Source organism: Eptesicus fuscus, chromosome 19 (genome assembly GCF_027574615.1).
Source record: "Eptesicus fuscus isolate TK198812 chromosome 19, DD_ASM_mEF_20220401, whole genome shotgun sequence".
Lineage (NCBI taxonomy): Eukaryota > Metazoa > Chordata > Mammalia > Chiroptera > Vespertilionidae > Eptesicus > Eptesicus fuscus.
The window spans coordinates 10,967,316-10,986,355 of NC_072491.1; the positions used below are offsets into that span (position 1 = coordinate 10,967,316).

Here is a 19,040-nt window from a genome sequence, read left to right on the forward strand (position 1 = left end):
TAGCTCTCCACCGCATGTAGCTCGCTGCCCCATACTCCTGTAGCTCTCTGCCACTTGTAGCTCACTGCCCTGCTCTCCTGCTGTTGGGTCGTTATGTGACAGCGTCCTGACCAATTTGCATATTACCCTATTATAAGTATAGATTGGTTTCAGGTAGACAAACATATACTTTATAGTGTTCCCCTCAATATTCCCAATGCCACCTGGCATCATACCTAGTTATTACATTGTTATAGACTACATTTCCTATGTTGTACTTTACATCCCCATGACTGTTTTGTAACTACCAATTTGTACTTCTATTCCCTTCATTTTTTTCACCCAATCCCTCAACTCCTTCCTTCTGGCAGCCATCAGTCTGTTCTCTATATCTATGAGTCTGTTTGAATTTTGTTTATTAATTTTGTACTTTAGATTCCACATATAAGTGAAATCATATGGTATTTGTCTTTCTCTAACTGACTTATTTCACTTAACATAATACCCTCTAGGTCCATCCATGCTGTCATAAATGGTAAGATTTCATAATTTTTTATGGCTAAGCAATATTCCATTGCATATATGTACCACAGCTGTTTTATCTACTCATCTATTGATGGGCACTTGGGTTGCTTCCATGTCCTATGTAGCCAGATTTTGTTCATGTGCTTTAATCAAATAACATCTGTAAATTGAATGCAAAGCAGATATGTGAATCCAGCTGTCTTTTATGAAGCCAGACCCTAAAGATGATTGCAGCCCTAGCTGGTTTGGCTCTGTGGCTAGAACGTCAGCCTGCAGACTGAAGGGTCCCGGGTTTGATTCCAGTCAAGGGCACATGCTCAGGTTACAGGCTCGATCCTCAGTAGGGGGCATGCAGGAGGCAGCCAATCAATGATTCTTTCTCATCATTGATGTTTCTACCTCTCTCCCTTCCTCTCTGAAATCAATAAAAATACACTAAAAAAAAAAAGAAAGATAATTGCAAATGTAAAACATGCCACTCTTCTCACTAAAATGTTTTGTTTTTGAAAAATATAATTGTTTATGTATAACCATACAATATGTAATTAGTTTATCATTATTTTGAAATAAATTAATACCTATCTAAATTTTTTAGTTTATAATATGGTAGAGTCAGAAGTTATAAACAAAGGCTCTTTGACATCCTCAATACATTGTAAGAGTATAGAAGAGTATCCTATGACCAAGAAATCTGAGAACCACTGCTCTAGGAGTGATCGGTATTTAGAAGACCAAAGACAAAATTATTGAGGCAGCATAGGTATTAAGCATAAGTGATAGCTGTTCTTAGCAAAATAGAGAATACATTCAGAGAGCTTATATACATTTGTATTGGACCTTCCTAAATACAGTCCAGAAACTGTAGTTTTAAAATTAGGGATTGATGAACCATGATGTGCTGGCCATTCTGGCTCTCTGTCTATTTTTATTTTATTTTATTTTTTTCATCACCATGTATGCCCTCTCTGCCCTCTTCCTCCTCCGCCCACCCCCTTTACCCACAATCACCACACTGTTGTCTATGAGTTCTCTCTCTTTTTTTTTTAACAGTTCTACACATTTATTGGATCTTTTGGATGAGTTCTCTCTTTTTTTTTTCTTTTTTTTTTTTGCTCATTCCCTCCACACACACCCCAATACCACTTCTACCCCCACCAGAGCTGTCTACCTGCTCTCTATGAGTCTAGCTATCTCTATTTCGCTTGGTAGTTCAGTTTGTTCATTAAATTTCATGTATGAGTGAAATCATATGGTACTTGTCTTTCTCCGACTGGTTTATTTCACTTAGCATAATACTCTCCAGGTCCATCCATGCTTTCACAAAGGGTAAAATTTTCTTTTTACAGCTCTGCCTATTTTTGAAAGTGTGGAGCACACAGCCACACTGTGGCTACTTTAGCACTACAACAGCAAAATTGAGTGGTTGAGAGGCCTTATAGTCTGAAAAGCCTGAAATATTAACTATCTGGCCCCTTTTTGCTGAATCCCTGTTTTAAATTCCTAATAAAGTCTTTTGGATTCATTGAAATGTTATGTTATCTGGAGTGCTTTGGTGTGGTCTGGTTCTCTAGGTCTTGGACTCTTGGCTCCTTGGGCTCCTGTGACAGTCTATAGCTTTGTGATTTCTTAGTTATATACCCAAGAAATTAATGTTCAAGGTCTCCTTTAAGGTAAACAACGTAGCATTATATAAAGGAAGGAATACCTTACCAAAGAAACCTTATTTCCATCCCTAAACTTTTTTGTCTAAGCTCCTAACAAATAGCAAAACTGAGACCAGAACCAGAACGATGGTTGTATCAGGCAGCAAGTGGCAAGAGGGGATTGAAATACAGTGAATTTGGTTTTAAACATGCAGAGATTGAGGCGAGAAAGGATCTCCAAGTGGAATTAATTTATTAGGCTTTTGAAAAGATGAGAACCATGTATAGAAAAGTGTTCAGAGCTAGGTAAAAGGAGTTCCTAAGAAAGGTTTCTTGTAAATTTTTTAAGATTGTGAGTTGATATCATAACATGTGTAGTGTGCCATAACTTAAGAGCTCACACCAAACATTTAAGTAATTTAATGGCTTGGATGTTGGATCAGGTATACAAATGAAATAGCTCAGAGGTTTTATTTGGGGAGACAGTGAGAGTTGGACAGACAGGGCTATATGTAATACAGTGTAGTTTTAGGCTCTCATTGATTAACCAAATATTAATCTAATGCCTTCTATGTGCAAGATACTATTCTAGGCAGTAGGAATATAACAGCTGAACAGGATAAAATGGCTGAAAAAGGAGTCCCTATTTTCATGAAGTCTAGTGGGGCAAACAGCTAAAAAACAAGCAAATATATTCTCTACTGTCAGGTAGTGATAAGTGCTGTGGAAGAAAATACGGTAACTAACCAGGGTAAGGAAAAAGAGGTAAAAAAGTGACAGTTGTGGGCATTTACCTGCACCTGCAATTATGTGTGTGTGTGTTTAATGTTTTTTTTTTATTTTTATTTTTTTATTTTAGAGATAGGATGGGAAAGGGATAGAAAGATAGAAACATCAATGAGAGAAACATCATCGATTGGCTGCCTCTACACACCCCCTACTGGGGATTGAGCCGAAACCCTGCATGTGCCCTGAAACCCTGCATGTGCCCTGACCGGGAATTGAATGTGTGACCTCTTGGTTCATGGATCAACACTCAACCACTGAACCACACTGGCCGGGCTGCTATTCTTTTTACTTCCATTCAGAAAAATGTATCAGAATAGTAGTGAGTACAATAATCTTTTTTAAAAATATATTTTATTGATTTTTTACAGAGAGGAAAGGAGAGGGTTAGAGAGTTAGAAACATCAATGAGAGAGAAACATTGATCAGCTGCCTTCTGCACACTCCCTACTGGGTAGGTACCCGCAACCAAGGTACATGCACTTGACCGGGATCGAACCTGGGACCCTTGAATCCGCAGGCCGACGCTCTATCCACTGAGCCAAACCGGCTAGGGCTGAGTACAATAATCTTGACTATAGTTTAAATTATGCTCCTCCCCAAAGGGGATAATAAGATTTGTGATGCATTTTTTGTTTGTTTGTTTTTGTTAATCCTCCTCACCCAAAGATATTTTTCCATTGATTTTTAGAGAAGGTGGAAGGGAGGGGCAGAAACAGAGAGAGAAACATCAATGTGAGAGAGATACATCAATTGGTTGTCTCCCACATGCGCCCCTGGGGATCAAGCCTGCAAAGAGGTACGTGCCCTTAACTGGACCATTCGGTCTGCAGGTCGATGCTCTCTCCACTGAACCAAACCAGCAAGGGCAAGATTTGTGATGCATTTCATAATTAATCTTATCCTGACATTGTGTCACCAGACTACTAAGATTAAGAATTACTGGTATAGACAGAGTAGAGAAATCTAAATTGTATACCTCTTGAACCATCTATTTTTTGCCATGCCCAACTCCTCTATGTGTTTTGAGACAAGTGAGGAAAACAAATAGTGCCAAAATGTGGAGCAATATAAAATAGGGACTTGCCATATTTGTTGAAGCAGAAAGTGGATGAAATTAATTCTAAAGCAACGGTTTCCAGACTTTTCAAGTGGCATTTGCTAAGTGTTCAAAATAAAAAGAATAATTTTGACACAATGAAAATAGAAAGAACAAAAATCTTAGAAAACAGAACCATTTTGCTGTTAGTGAAAAACATTATACACCAGCCACTAGCCTGCAGACCAAAGCATCATCATAATTCATTTCTAACTTTTAGAAAATACTCAGTATTCCTATTTTCTCATGTTCCACTTCCTTTATTACTCCTGACTTTATCAGCAGAGACTTTAGGTGAGTAGAAAGCTATAAATATTATAGATGTCAGTTCACCAAAAATTTAAGGACCAGTACTTTCCAGAATAGAGAATTAATAAATTGGCTAAGGATTACATTCAGAACCTATTTACCTGGTGTGTTAAGTAGCTAATTGCAAAATAAAATGTCACTTGAAATTTGTACAGTATCCCTTTTGTGATAGCTTTGATGCTATACAAATATTAGGTCATACTCCCTAAGTTGATCTTTTTAGCATGAATTGGGCACTGCCCTGCCTTTATTCTTTGCCATTGTTTAAAATAGCAAAATCTGCTAAGAGAGCAGTTAGCCATTTGAGTGGATATACTTTTGCTGCCAACATATATCTTTTGCCACTCTAATAAGTGATAATACTTCCATTTTGAGTATTGTCTAGTCTTAGGAATATTCATTCATGTTAAGAAGCTAAAGGATGAGCTTAATTATGGAAGTCATTTTTGTGTGTTTTCTTTGATGACCAGCTTAAAATTTTGTGATATTTTAAGTTCTATGAATTTGAGAACAAATTACTCTTGGTCTTAGAACTACTTTAGCATGTGCTTTTAGGACCCTGGTCTCCAAAGTGCAGTGTATAGGAAGATCAATTGGGATGAAGGGGAAAAAAATAAGACTTTCTATGTGTACTTAGTTTTATATTGAAAAAGCAAAGTAAGCTTTACTCATATGTGACTAGTCATCGACACCCTCATTTGGGATGTTAGATGGAGTAGTAAGACACTATATGGGAGGGATTCTGAGAAGAATGGAGTTACAGTTGAAAAAGTACTCATTGGTTCTTTGCTTATAGCATATCCTGACAGATTGTAACATATGTATGCTCCATTCTATGGGTTAATTGATGGTATTACCCAATTTAAACTAAACTTTTAGTAATGCAAGTAAACAACTAGAAAAAGAGTAGGCATTAGTATTCATACAAGAACCCTGTCAGCCACATCATCATGAGGTTAAGATGATTTAATTGGGGTGGGGAACCTTTGTTCTGCCAAGGGTCATTTGGATATTTATAACAACATTCCAGGGCCATGCAAAATTATCAGCTTAAAAATTAGCCTGCTATATTTGATCAAACATTTAATTAATTCACCCCTAATGCCTTGGCAGAACCAGACCAAATTATTTCAAGGGTCTTATACCTTATACGGCCCACAAGCTGGATGTTGCCTAACCCTGATTTAAACAGGTCTAAGTAGACATTGGTTACCCAAAATTGAAATCATCAAGGAAGATTTTTTGAAATAGGAATATAATTCTACTTTTGCTTAAGATGAAGCCAACAACTTCATAGAATATACCAGAATTTATTTTAGGGTAATTTACTAGGGGAAGATTGGGCCAAAGTGAACAGATGGCCTAGCAGTTTTGCACAAATTATTATTCACTACCAAACCCTGTACAGTCCTTTTTTTATAGTATAATTCATGTTCTCATGATTGAAAAGACAAAGGGGCCATACCTCCTGGTAGCCTTGTGATAGATGATTGCTTAAACTTGATACTGTTACCAGTTTGATATTTATCTCAGTTGTCATATGATTCTGGCTGTTGCTAACCAAAATATTTATGGCTACATTTTAAGGAACACAGATAATCATCAACTAAAAGGCTTTGATATGCTGCTTGTTAAGAACAATGGAGTTAGTCAGAGGTCACAGCATGAAACTTAAAAAGGAAATGAAATCCAGGACACAGATATGGAGTTGGTTTTGTTCACATCTACATCTATACACTCATTCTTCCCTCAGAAGTACTTACTTACTTTATGTATTTATATTATGCAAACATACATATATATTTAACATGAAACACTGACAGATTTCTTCTGAGACTATTATAGTGTAAATTTTTTGTAATACCTATATTGTGTGTATGAGATGGAGAAAAGACAAAATGTGAGATTATAAAAGAAGCCAGTAGGAAAACATTTACTTTAGAAACAGATTTTTCTAATCAATTCTAATGTTTTAAGTGACATCTATTTCAAATAATGTTGGAGGTTTTTGGTTTAGGGTAGTTTGCTTCATGCTGCATCTGAGCTCTTGCCTATGTCTGATAGTCTACAGACTTCCTCAAGAATAGGTATTTTTTTCCTTCTTCATCTTTGTATATCAGTATCTATCATGAGCTATTCAAATGAAGCAAACTAAAGATTATATTGGAAATATAATGGCCCTAGTTGGTTTGGCTCAGTGGATAGAATGTCGGCCTGCGGACCAAAGGGTCCCGGGTTCGATTCCGGTCAAGGGCACATACTTTGATTGCAGGCTCCTCCCTTGATCCCCCCTGATCAGGACACGTGCAGGAGGCAACCAGTCGATATGTTTCTCTCTCATTGATATTTCTCTCTGTCTTTCCCTCTCTTCCACTCTCTCTAAAAGAAAAAGAAATCAATGGAAAAATATCCTCTGGTGAGGATTAAAATATACATAATGAAATGTCTTGTTTTCTTACCTTCAAGAAGTTCACATTATCATTAGGAAAACTGTGAACACTTGCACAGTATTGGGAATATCACAAGAAGTTTGTGACAAATGACAAAAATCCTGGCAGTTTTAAATATTTAAAGATTCAAGGATATGTAATGAGAGTCGAGAAAAAGGGGAAGTGACATGGATAACACAAATGCGGTAGAACTTGAGCTGGGTTAAGGAAAAGATCATTTCGTGCGTTGAACATCAGTACGAGAATAGATGGTTCAGGGGGCCAAGAAAATCACCCTGCACCCTGGCTACAGCACTTTTTATTAACAGAAATCCAGTCAGTGCAGCTTGGGCACAGACAGGCATGTGTCCAGGTGACAGTCTTGTTGGATCCAAATGGTTATATGTGTGAATAAAAGACTACAGGTTGAGATTAATTTGTGATTAATTGTAATGTACGATTAATCGTAATGTACGATTCAGTAACAGTAGCAAAATTACAGTTATGAAGTAGCAACAAAAATAATTGTATGGTTGGGGGTCACCACAACATAAAGGGTCGCAGCATTAGAAAGGTTGAGAACCACTGCTTTATGGCCTCAGTTTTCTTATCAGTAAAATGGGGTACCACTTTTAGTTAGTTCCTGTAGTTTTGTATTGTCCAGTATGGTAGCCACTTGCCACATGTGGCTATTTAAGCAGTCTTGCTCATACTCTTATTAGGTGTGTGTTTTTACTGATTACATTTCAAAATAATAGTACTTTGGATGTGTTGGGATAAATGTATTATTAAAATTAATGTTATCTATTTCTCTTCACTTTTTAACACGTGTCTGTTAGAAAATTTTAAATTACTATGTGCTTCTATTGGACAGTACTGCTCCAGATCAGGTGTTGACAAACTCCAACCCTCCAAATCGAGCCAGGTGTCTATTTTTGTTAATAATATTTTATTGGAACACAGTCACACCCATTCAGTTATATACTGTATATGGCTACTTTCATGCTACAGTGGCAAGGTTGTGTGGTTGCTACATGTATAACCATATGGTCTACAAAGCCTAAAATATTTACTGTTTTTATAGGAAAATTTTGCCAACCCATTCTCTAGACCAGTGGTCCCAACCTTTTTTTTTTTGGCCATGCCCCACCTAAGCATCTCTAAAATCCTGATGCCCCCCTGTGAAATGTAATTCTTATTATTCAAAAAGTGAACTATTCACGTGGAGGAAGCCTAAAAGACCATCAACTTGGTCTAAACAAGCTTCCAAAGAACATAGCATCCATGAAAGAGGAAAATAAAAGAATGAAAGGACAGTTAAAGTAATGAGGAAGGAATCACTGAGAAATTGTTAAAAGAAATAATAATAATAATATGAAGTGATAGGAAAAAAATAGCAAATGAAGTTTCAAAACATATAACAGAGAACTGAAATGCATAAATATGTCACAACTAGAGGCCCGATGCATGAAATTCGTGCGAGGGGCTCAGCCCTCTTGGCCCCTCCCCCACCCACCCATCGTTCCAGAAGGTCCTTCCACCGTCCAGTCTAATTACCATATTAGCTCTTTATTATAAAGGGTATATATTTATATACTGTATATGAGGCCCCTAGAACCATAAGAAATGCAAAAAATTCACTGTTAATAACTCATTCTCAAATTGCCCCCCTTAAAAATCAAATTGGCCCACGTTGGGAACCACTGCTCTAGACTGTGTATTGACAGATGCTCGATGTTGCTATCTTTACTTAAGAGTGGGTATCAGAGACCGTCAGAAGATTCATGGTGGGTGCCACTGGGGGAAAGGTGGCAGGGAGGGACTGCTAATGGGTGTCATGTTTCTTTTTTGAGATGATGAAAATGTTCTGGATTGGATAATGATGGTAGTTATGCAACTTATGATCTCTTAATTTTTAAAAAGTGGATATGAACCTGGTTTGGTAGATGTGATAAAACAGGGCATTATACATGATACATGTTAATGATGATAATAACATACAATGAAACAAACAAATGCAAATGAACTATGGGGAATGTAAATAAAATTTAATTTTTATATGCTCCCATTATCAAAGATAATTTTTAATCACCTTTAAGAGGTCATGTCACTTGAGAATATTTGCAAGTAGTTTATTGGTAGAAAAAGCAGTTAGCTGTCATTTCTTGCCTTAGTCTGTTTACTGCTTACCCTAAAAAAGACTTATGAAGATAACAATCTCTTTTTAGTTATAAACTTAACTTTAAGATAGTGTGCAACAATACGCACATAGTTAATCTAAATAAATAGTTAAATGAGTGAATACAAAGTATAAATAACTTCACTTATGACTATTAATTTTTGGAAACAATCTAAATATAGAAATTGTGGCTTTAGAAGTTTATTAGCAAGCTTTTGAAATGAGAAAATATTAGCGGAAGGGAGTTGGCAGGCCATTCCAAAATGTCCATGTCTTGTGTGTTTTTTCTTAATTGAATTATTAAGCATCTACTACAGGTTGGGGCAAAGTAGGTTTACAGTTGTAAGTACACAAAACACAGTTCATTTCTTGTATTCTTTATTATTGTATTACAGTGGCCCGGTGCATGAAATTCATGCACATTAAAAGGGAATTAATTAGAGGAAATATTTTAATATTGCTATTTGCCCTTTCTCTATAATAGATGTGTCAGAGGTGAAAGAAAATTAGTAAAATGTATATGAAAACCTTCCTCTTGTCAGAGTCTGGGGCGCACCTCGGAACCTAGAGTCAAGTCCCCGCCCACCACCCACAGCGCTTCAAAAAACGAAGGAGACCCAGACCCTGCCGGCCCCACCCCTGTCAAGCCCGTCTTTGGCGGGGGAGGGGCGGTGGAGAACTCGGGCAGCCTTAGGTGCCCCAACCCAGTGCCTGGGCGGGAGGCGCGGCCTGAGGTCCCCTGTCAAGTCCTGCCAGGGCGGGAGGCGCGGCCTGAGGTCCCCGTCAAGCCCCACTGGGCGGGAGGCCGTGGCCTGAGGTCCCCGTCAAGCCCCACTGGGCGGGAGGCGCGGCCTGAGGTCCCCGTCAAGCCCCACCGGGCGGGGGGCGTGGCCTGAAGTCCCTCACTCTGGCCAGGCGCCATGCAGCCTCAGGTCCCTGCTGTTCGGTCGTGACATTATGGCATCCCTGCTAATTTGCATATTCCTCGATTATATAGAAAGATTTTCCATATGAACAACTGTAAACCTACTTTTGCCCCACCCTGTATATACAAATTCTAGGTATTTGCACATTGCTTTTAAACTGACAAAATATTACCTACTTTGTACCATTGACTCAATTTGTTATACATAGGGTATGCCAACAGTCTTTATGAAATCCAAACCCATTAGTCGGTACATCATTTTTCTTCTGAACACTAGTAATAGGTTTTTATTTTAATGCTCTAAAAACACCAAATTATAGCACTTTATTTATTTATTATTTAAATTAGGGTAGCATAATGTCTACAGGCACAGACTTTGGAGCCAGATAGACCCATTTCCAAATTTGACTCTACGATTTACTAACTATGTGACCCAGAACAGCCTTTTTAATATTTAACATCTCTAAGTCTTCATTTTCTCATCTCTAAAATAGGAATGATACCTTCTCCATTGAGTTTTTTTAATAAAAAAAAAATAGTGTAAAGTACTTAGCATTTAGTAACTACTCAATAAATGATAACCTTGTATTATTGCCATTTTAGTATGTTAATTTTTTTAATCAAACATTAATTTTTTTGGTTGCCAGTATCATACATTTATTATGTATTTTACTGACTACTACCTTTTCAAAACATGAAATATTAAGTAACATTTTATTTTACTTTCAGTCAAAGAAAAATAAGAAGAAATCAAAATCAGATGCTAAAGCAGTGCAAAACAGTTCACGCCATGATGGGAAGGAAGTTGATGAAGGTACTTGAGCAAGTGAAAGGACTATAGAAAAAAAAATTTAATCTTTTTTTTTTTTTAACCAAGGTGCATTATATCAAAGTTGCGTTTGTTTTTCTTAATCTTGTATCTAGCTCTTCTTTTTAATAACTATAGATCTTAATGTACAGATCTATGACATTGTTAGGAAACACTTTTTTATCTAAATTATTTAAGGATCTAACAGTGCTTTTCCTAAAAGGAACTGCCTTGAAACTTAAGGTCTAACTCAATATCTTGAGCAATTAAAAAGCCATTTGTTTGGTCTTTGTTTTCTAGAAATACAGTTTAGGTTTTCCCTCATTGTTCTTAAATATACTATCCCTAGAAGGCTGTGCACAAATTTTTCGAGTGAGCATTTATTGTTATCGCCTAGTAAGCCCATTTATTAGTAGTTATGTATAACACTCTCGTATCAGTTTTATTGAGCAAAAGAAAAATATACAAGATGACTTCTGCGTCATTTTTTTTTCTAAGCCACAGGAGATAGATTTGATAAAAATTATGAGAATAAATAATGGCAATTAGCTGCCTAAAACAATATATTGAGATTAGAATAAATCTTAGGATAAATTGTTATAATCAGCACTCCTATTAAATAGTATATTTAATATCTAAATTTATCATGCTATCTTGTGTGCACTGCTCCATTCCCCTTTCTCCCCCCAAAAAACAAAAACAAAAAAAACACAACACAACACTACAACTTTTTGTTTTCCCCTTACTGAATAACATTTTTTTTTCTGGGGCTGTGTCAGGAGCCTGGGAAACTAAAATTAGTCACAGAGAAAAACGACAGCAACGTAAACGTGATAAGGTACAGACTGATTCTGGTTCATTGGATTCAACTATCCCTGGGATAGAAAATACCATCACAGTTACCACCGAGCAACTTACAACTGCATCATTTCCTGTTGGTTCCAAGAAGAATAAAGGTATATTAGTGGAACATAAGAGTCATACATCAAATCCAACTCCTTTAAATCTAATGTACAAAATATCATTACGTCAAAATCTATTATTTTGAACTAGTTACGTCATTGTGCTGGTAGACCCTTCTTTGTGAGAGCATTGTGGACCACATCTTGGTTTATCTGATAGCAGCACTGGTACAGTTATACTGTTTAATGAATGGCCTATTAAATTAAAATTGCCTTGAGTCACATGAGAAAATGATGTTATCTCTTTTTTCTCGTGTATATTGCTTTGCCCCAACTCTCTTACATCTCCATTTCTTATAGTGGACAATATGTTAAATGCAATTATTTGTCATCATTGTGCATGTGGTGCTTTTACTCCAAGATGAAACAAGCATGTTCTGGCAGTGCAGGTTCTATCTGGATTTCTCACCACCCCAAACGTTTGAGAATGCCGTAGGTGTTTGATAAAGCTAGATCGGAACTTCAGAGGTTCTTCCCAAGTATCTCCAATGTTCAGATTATCTAATAGTGATAACTTCCTGGTAGCTCTTTACATTGCCATCATTTTTACCCTGGAGACATCAGTCGGGAGAGTTATACCGTTCAGCTTGTTTTAAGGCATTGACTTACCTTCTTCACCTTTTTATTAATTGCCTCCCCACCCCGCATTTGTCTCTAGACCACTTTCTTGCGTTTGTTCCCTTTTTACATTTTTGCTTGATGAATTGGTGGAATTTATTGCTTTGGTACAGAAATGACATCTACTTATTCATTTTCACTGTTACATATTAGCCATACTTTAGTGTTTCTGTTGGTCACCCTTTTTCGATTGTCTTATGCATGCTTTCCTTGCTAGCACAATCCTGTGTCATGCTGGTTTTGTGATACATTGTGATCATTATGCTTTTTAGTGTCAGATAAATTGTATGTTTGTTAAAACATGTATTCTCACCTCGTGCCACATTTTCTAAGTCCTGGTCCCAAATACTGACAGAGTTCTTTAGTTGATGTGCTTGCTTCCAGGATTGTTGAAGTGGCAGCTGGTATTGTGGTAGCAAAATGAGGTGGCAAAGTTGAATTCAATTACAGAGCCCAGTTCTCTAGTTCCTACTTAAAAGAATCTTGATTATTAACCATTATATAAGAGCAGGCTCTATTTACTTGGGAAATATTCCAGGTCCTTTGTTGGCATCTTCATTGACTCAGAATATGGTAACTAAAGAACTAAATTCCTTAAGGACATGTGAAATTACATTGTGAGTAAAAATGGCTCTTTTCCAGTGAAAGAATTTAGTGCTTAAAGGAACAATTTATTATAAATAGCAATAAAATTGATTTGTATGTTACTCCTAACTTAATGTGCATAGTGGCCTATTTAGTATTAAATAAATAAATTTTATTTCTATTTCAACCAGGTGAATCTCATCTAAATGTTCAAGTTAGCAACTTTAAGTCTGGAAAAGGAGATCCTACACATCAGGGTGAGAGAAATTACATGTAACTTAAATTGAAGGCCCATCAAAATAGAAACTTTACAGGCATGTCTCTTTCCTCACATGAATGACACAGAAAGGGAAAGGGGGCTTAATGGTTTTTAATTACTAAAGTAACATAATCACAGTCTAGAGATTTTGGAAATAGATAAAAAGTAAAATCACTCCCACTTCTAATAGTATTTGATATGCTCTAGTTGTTTCCCCTCTCCTCCATATGTGAAAACATTCTTTTAGTAATAGTTTATATGCAGTTTTGATTCTTGCTTGCCTCATTTAAGCCAGTGGAGAAAAGAAGGATTTTCTTGGACTTGTGTTTAATATAGGCATATAAAGGCTTTTCTACTCTTTATTACGAAAAAATCCTTAATACCTATAACCTTTGAAACTGCTTCCTTAACACCATCAGGTATTTCACAATAAGTATAGTCTAAATTATACAGTGCTTCACAAATAGAAAACATACTTTATTTACTTGTTTATGATAAATATTGAATTAAATTGGTGATATACCTTACTTCAAAACTAAAGTGTTGTAGTACAACTTAAATTCAGAAATGAAAAGGCACCTTCTCATTTTAGGCTGTTCTTAACACTTGTCAGCTTTCTTCTTTCCCATGGTTCTGAGTCCTGACTACACATTAAAATCATCTAGGGAGCTTAGAAAAATAGCAATCATGTATATAAAAAGGAACATGGACTTGTATGCGCGCGCGCACACACACACACACACACACACACACACACACCTACACCTACACCTACCTATGTGCATTTATATATACATACAGACACATAAGCACATGTAACTGTATACAAATATATATGTACATACATACTGACATCTGGAGATTCTGATTTTAATTCGTCTGGGCTGAGGCTCCAGTGTCTACTTTTTAAAATATATATATATTTTTATTGATTTCAGAGAGGAAGGGAGAGGGAGAAAGAGGTAGAAATAGAAGCATCAATGATGAAAGAAAGTCATTGATCGGCTGCCACCTGGGCATGTGCCCTTGACTGGAATCAAACCTGGGACTCTTCAGTCCTCAGGCCGACGTTCTATTTACTGAGCCAAACCAGTTAGGGCTCCAGTGTCTACTTTTAAGAAAATTTTCACATAACAAAAAGGTCTAGAAGCAGGCTGGATGTAATGTGAGGTTACTTTTCATTTCTAATATTATAAACAATGTTGCAGTAAACATCTTTCATGCATGAAAAAAAAGGAAAGAAAATTTTCAGTTGATTTTAATGATTTTAGAATTACTGCTTTATACATGGTATATATGCAAATATTTAAGTAAAGAACCTGTAACTAAGCCGAAGTCTTTATATTTTTAGTGGGTAAGTATTCTGAGTATACAGGCTATGTTGTTGTTTTCCTTTTTTGTTCTGTTGCATTTCCTTTGAACAAGTCATTCTGCTTTTGAAAACATTAGTGAATATATATTAAGGCCAAACTTCCCCTTAGTTTTTAAATTAAAAGTCATTTTATGTTGGTCATGTCACTTTTTAAATTCTTTATTTTTTTCTTTTAAGCTCAGGCTATTTAGAGGACAGTATAGGGAAATAATGAGTGATAAATATAAACTGAGCAATTCTAGAAATTTGAAAATATCCCAGTTTTAACAAAGAGTCATGTACCAGTTTTTAATCTTTATTTTCTTTCTTTAAGTTTCTTCAGGATTGAATGAAAACCTCACTGTAAATGGAGGAGGCTGGAATGAAAAGTCTATAAAACTCTCCTCACAGATAAGTGCAGGGGAGGAGAAGTGGAATTCTGTTTCACCTGCTTCTGCAGGCAAGAGGAAAACTGAGCCATCTGCTTGGGGTCAAGACACCGGAGATGCTAATGTGAATGGAAAAGACTGGGGAAGGAGTTGGAGTGACCGTTCAATTTTTTCTGGCATTGGTAAGAAATGTTAGAAATTTTTTAATTCATTTAAAATTGTTTATCTGGTACATTGTGAATTTCCCAAGAATGAAAAAAGATCCATGAGTATAAAAATTAGTAATACCATACAGAAATAATAGCAATAATTAACTCATCTCAGGTCCTTCTTATGGAGCAAACTAAATAAATAATAGCATTTATTATTTGCTCTTGACTAGTGCTTTCACATACTTTATCACATTTTGATTACCCATGTAGCTAACTGTTATAATTATATTTTTAGTGATGTAATAAGTGTAATGTGTGGCCAGTCTTTTTTATTAATTTCAATAGTTTAATGCCTCTTTGTAACTAATTTTTCCCCTGGGTTTTAAAGACAAAGATCAGTAGTTGAGCTTTTTTCTGTTGAGAGCCATCAAATTAAAAGCAACTTAATTTCAGGGGTGGGTGGGTGTATTATGAAAAGAAATGCATGTTTAATATGGAAAACTGCAGAAAGAGAAGAAAAAACTCAATGTTACTACACCACCCAATGCCAACCACTGTGTTTTTGTGTATTTTATGGCCTCCCCCTGCCCCCTCCCCCCGTGTACAATTTTTCTTTTACATAATCCAAATCAGATAGGCATTTTTATGTTCCCACCTCCCACTTAACATTATTACATAAACATTTTCCATTTTGTAAGTATTTTTATATAATGGCCCTATAATACATTGTATAAGCATAGCATAAGTTACTAAATACTTTCACGTTATTAGAGAAATAATTTTTCTATTTTTTTTAATCATTATATATAGCATTGCATTGAATATATTTGTTTTGAGATTATTTCTTTAGGATAGATTCTTGGGAGTGATATTAAAGGGAATAATATGAATGTTTATAATGCTCATGACATATATCAATGTATTTTCTAAGAGAGTTCTAATTTATATATCAGTACCAGTATGAGTGCCATTTGTCATATGCTGACTAAGGTTGGGTATTCTTATTTCTAAAAATCTTTCCTAATTGATAAGCAAAAAGAACATACATTGTTTTTGGTTAATTTTTTTAAATTAATAATGAGGCTGAATATTTTTCACAACTTTTTTTATTAAATCTTTATTGTTAAAAGTATTACATATTTTCACAACTTTCTTGATCATGTCTATTTCTTTCATGAATTTCTATTCATGTTCTTTGCTTCTTAGTGGTGTTTTTTATTAAGTTGTAATTTCTGTGCATCAAAGATATTTTTTTCTGTTGTGCTTGCCAGATAATTTTTGTTAGTATATTCCTTTTAGTTTAAGTAGAAAGAAATCCCTTCTTCCTGTGTTATTTGCTTTTCCCATCACTTTTAAGCTTAGAAAGACTCATGTTGACTAATGTCTCCAAGAAGCAAACTGTAGGTCATTTACTAATACTGTTCTTAAGCTTGCTCTCCCCTCCTCCCTCTACAATATCCAAAAATTGTAGGAATACCAAAATTTGGAAGAAGAAACAATCCCTAAATTCCCAGCTAATTTCAGCAGTGAAGAAAGCATAAATGTCTATGCTGTAAAGCAAGCAATGGTCAAGTTTTATCAAGTAATGTTAAGAACTGTGACCTATTTGCAACTTACAAAAGCTATGTGGCATTTTCATAATTAGGACATAAATTAGGTGGTATTTGCTTAATGTTGTTACAGATGAAATTAAGCAGCAGATTAGAGTTCCTGCGTAAATGGATTAGGACCTTTGTTGAAAGAGAACTGTGAAATTAGGTTTGCTCAGGAGTGTCTGACATCATAGATGTATATGCTCCTTAAAATATTCATATAGAAGTAAGAAATCTCTTGGAAATGTTGAGAAGATAGCATGGTGTAGTGGAATAAGCATGGATTACTTCAAATAAATCAATTTGGTATGAATCCCTATTCTTCCACTGGCTTTTATGTAAATTAGGGTAGTTTATTTAACCTCCTGTATGAACCTCATATTTAAGTACTTGTGAGGATTTGATAAATGAATGTCAAGTATAAATAAAGTTCAGTGCCTGGCCCAAAGTCATAGCTTAATTGTGGTAGATAATAAAGTAGTTTGCAATGGTAGAAAGAGCATAATAGGCTTTGGAAATCAGCCTAAGTTCAGGTCTTGGCTCAGATGTTTTCTAGCTGTCAGCAAGTTACTTAAGTACTCTGAAACTTTGCTAGCAAGTTTGCCCTAAAGATTAAAAGTGGTTGGTGTAAAGAGCCAGTACATAATAAACATTCACTAAATAGTAGCAATTGCTATATTAAGTGGTTCTAATTTCCAAGGTTATATAATCAATATACCATAGTTATATAATCAATATACCAAGGTTATATCAATATACCATAGTTTTAAATCTGTACAAATCTTTCAAGTTTCATTGCAAATCGAAGATTCCAAGTGACGTTCTTTATTTTAACAGCTGCTTGGTCTAGTGTGGATAGGGGAATGAATACCTCTGAACAGAATTCTGCTTCTTTTGCATCTCTCACACTTAACTCTGCTGTTCCTGGTATGTGAAAACAGTCTTTCATTTAGTTAACAAAAAATTTCTGTTTAATTTAGCTCATGCTATTTGAAAAATAGTGTCAAGTATTGCTATCAATATAATAATAGATATATACTATCACTGACAGAGGCCTTAATAAAAGGGGAAGAAAGACCTAAGTTCTTAATCTGCAAGTGACTGAGTTCCTTTCTGCAGTGGACATAAGATTCTGTGGCCTAACATAACTGGAAGTGCTTTGGCACACAGACAAGTACAAATGGAAGGCCTTCCTTTCAGGATCAAGATACTCTGCTGTTACTAGTGTACTCCTGCCATACTTGTAATTTGGCATTTTGTTTCTATTTTCCCTTATTCATCGTAAGTTTATAGTGAAGCTTTTCAGGTTATATGGGCCCTCACATAATCACTCTACTTGAGTATATATTGATTAGAAAGTATATTATTGCTAGTAAACTTCTAAAAATTCAGCATAACTTAAATGGATATGCCTTTTATTAATCGTATAGAAGCTATAAGTACCTAACAAATATTACTTAAACATGGGAGATATTTAGTTTGTAATGCTTGATTGATGTTGGAATTCATGGGCCCAGTGAACTAATTATGTGATTCCACAGTATTTGGAGTCACTAGTCTAGAAAAGGGGTCAGCAAACATTTTCTGTAGAAAGCCCAATAGTAAATGTTTGAGGCTTTGTGAGCCATACTATCTCTGTTGCAACTACTGAATTGTATCATTATAACAGGAAAGCAGCCAGAAATGATACATAAACAGAGGAGTGTCTGGTTCTGAAATATTATTCTTTTGATTTTTTCCCCCAACCACCTAAAAATCTGATATTATTCTTAGCTCATAGGGTATACAAAAGAAGGGGTGGCTGGATTTGTACTATGGGTAATAGTTTGCCAATTCTTGGTCTCAGAATACATTTTATTTCCAGAGGTACAAGTTAATTGCTTCCTTCATTTGGTGACTTTGTACAACATAGATGCTAGTCCCTTCATATATTCAGAGAAAGTAGCATGGGCTGCTAAAAAAATAGCAACAGTGTTACTATAGCACCTCTAAGCAGTACATGTGCTAATTATATATATGAATTTTATAGTGTTACTCTCTTAAAATTTACGTAAAAATATATAACTATTTTGAGTATATCAAGCAGTTATATTAGTGGAATGCTACTAAAATTTGGTAGTAAAGACTTTGATCAGAGGAAGCGATTGTATCTTTTATACTAACAGGTATTTTTCTTAACCAATTCTTTATATCAGTGGCTCTGAATCCAAAGTGAATATCAGAGTCACCTAAGGATTCTGATACATACAGAGATTCTTATTCAGAAGGCCTGGGGTATATATATCCTGGATGAAGAACATTTGTATTCTGAAATGAATTTATGGCTGTAGAGCAGGGTGTTTTGACCTGGTACCATGAATTTATATGTCCCTAAAACTATATGCAATATTTTGTGTAAGTTCTGGACAGTAGTCTACCACAGCTGTTATCAGATTCCTAAAGGACTATAT

At 35.6% G+C, this 19,040-nt stretch overlaps 1 protein-coding gene across 4 annotated transcripts in view; it reads left to right on the forward strand.

Annotated features, from left to right (window-relative positions):
- MTDH (metadherin) overlaps nucleotides 1-19,040 on the forward strand; it is a 58,431-nt gene that overhangs the window by 14,069 nt on the left and 25,322 nt on the right. For 2 of the 4 annotated variants that reach the window (XM_008148519.3, XM_028156054.2), the window contains exons 3-6: nucleotides 10,604-10,688; nucleotides 11,462-11,638; nucleotides 13,039-13,104; nucleotides 14,792-15,028. In XM_008148519.3, the coding sequence (XP_008146741.1) occupies nucleotides 10,604-10,688; nucleotides 11,462-11,638; nucleotides 13,039-13,104; nucleotides 14,792-15,028 (565 nt within the window). Of the gene's footprint in view, nucleotides 1-10,603; nucleotides 10,689-11,461; nucleotides 11,639-13,038; nucleotides 13,105-14,791; nucleotides 15,029-17,427; nucleotides 17,518-19,040 lie in introns of all 4 variants that reach the window. The other 2 variants (XM_028156047.2, XM_054708680.1) reach the window with 2 other exon arrangements.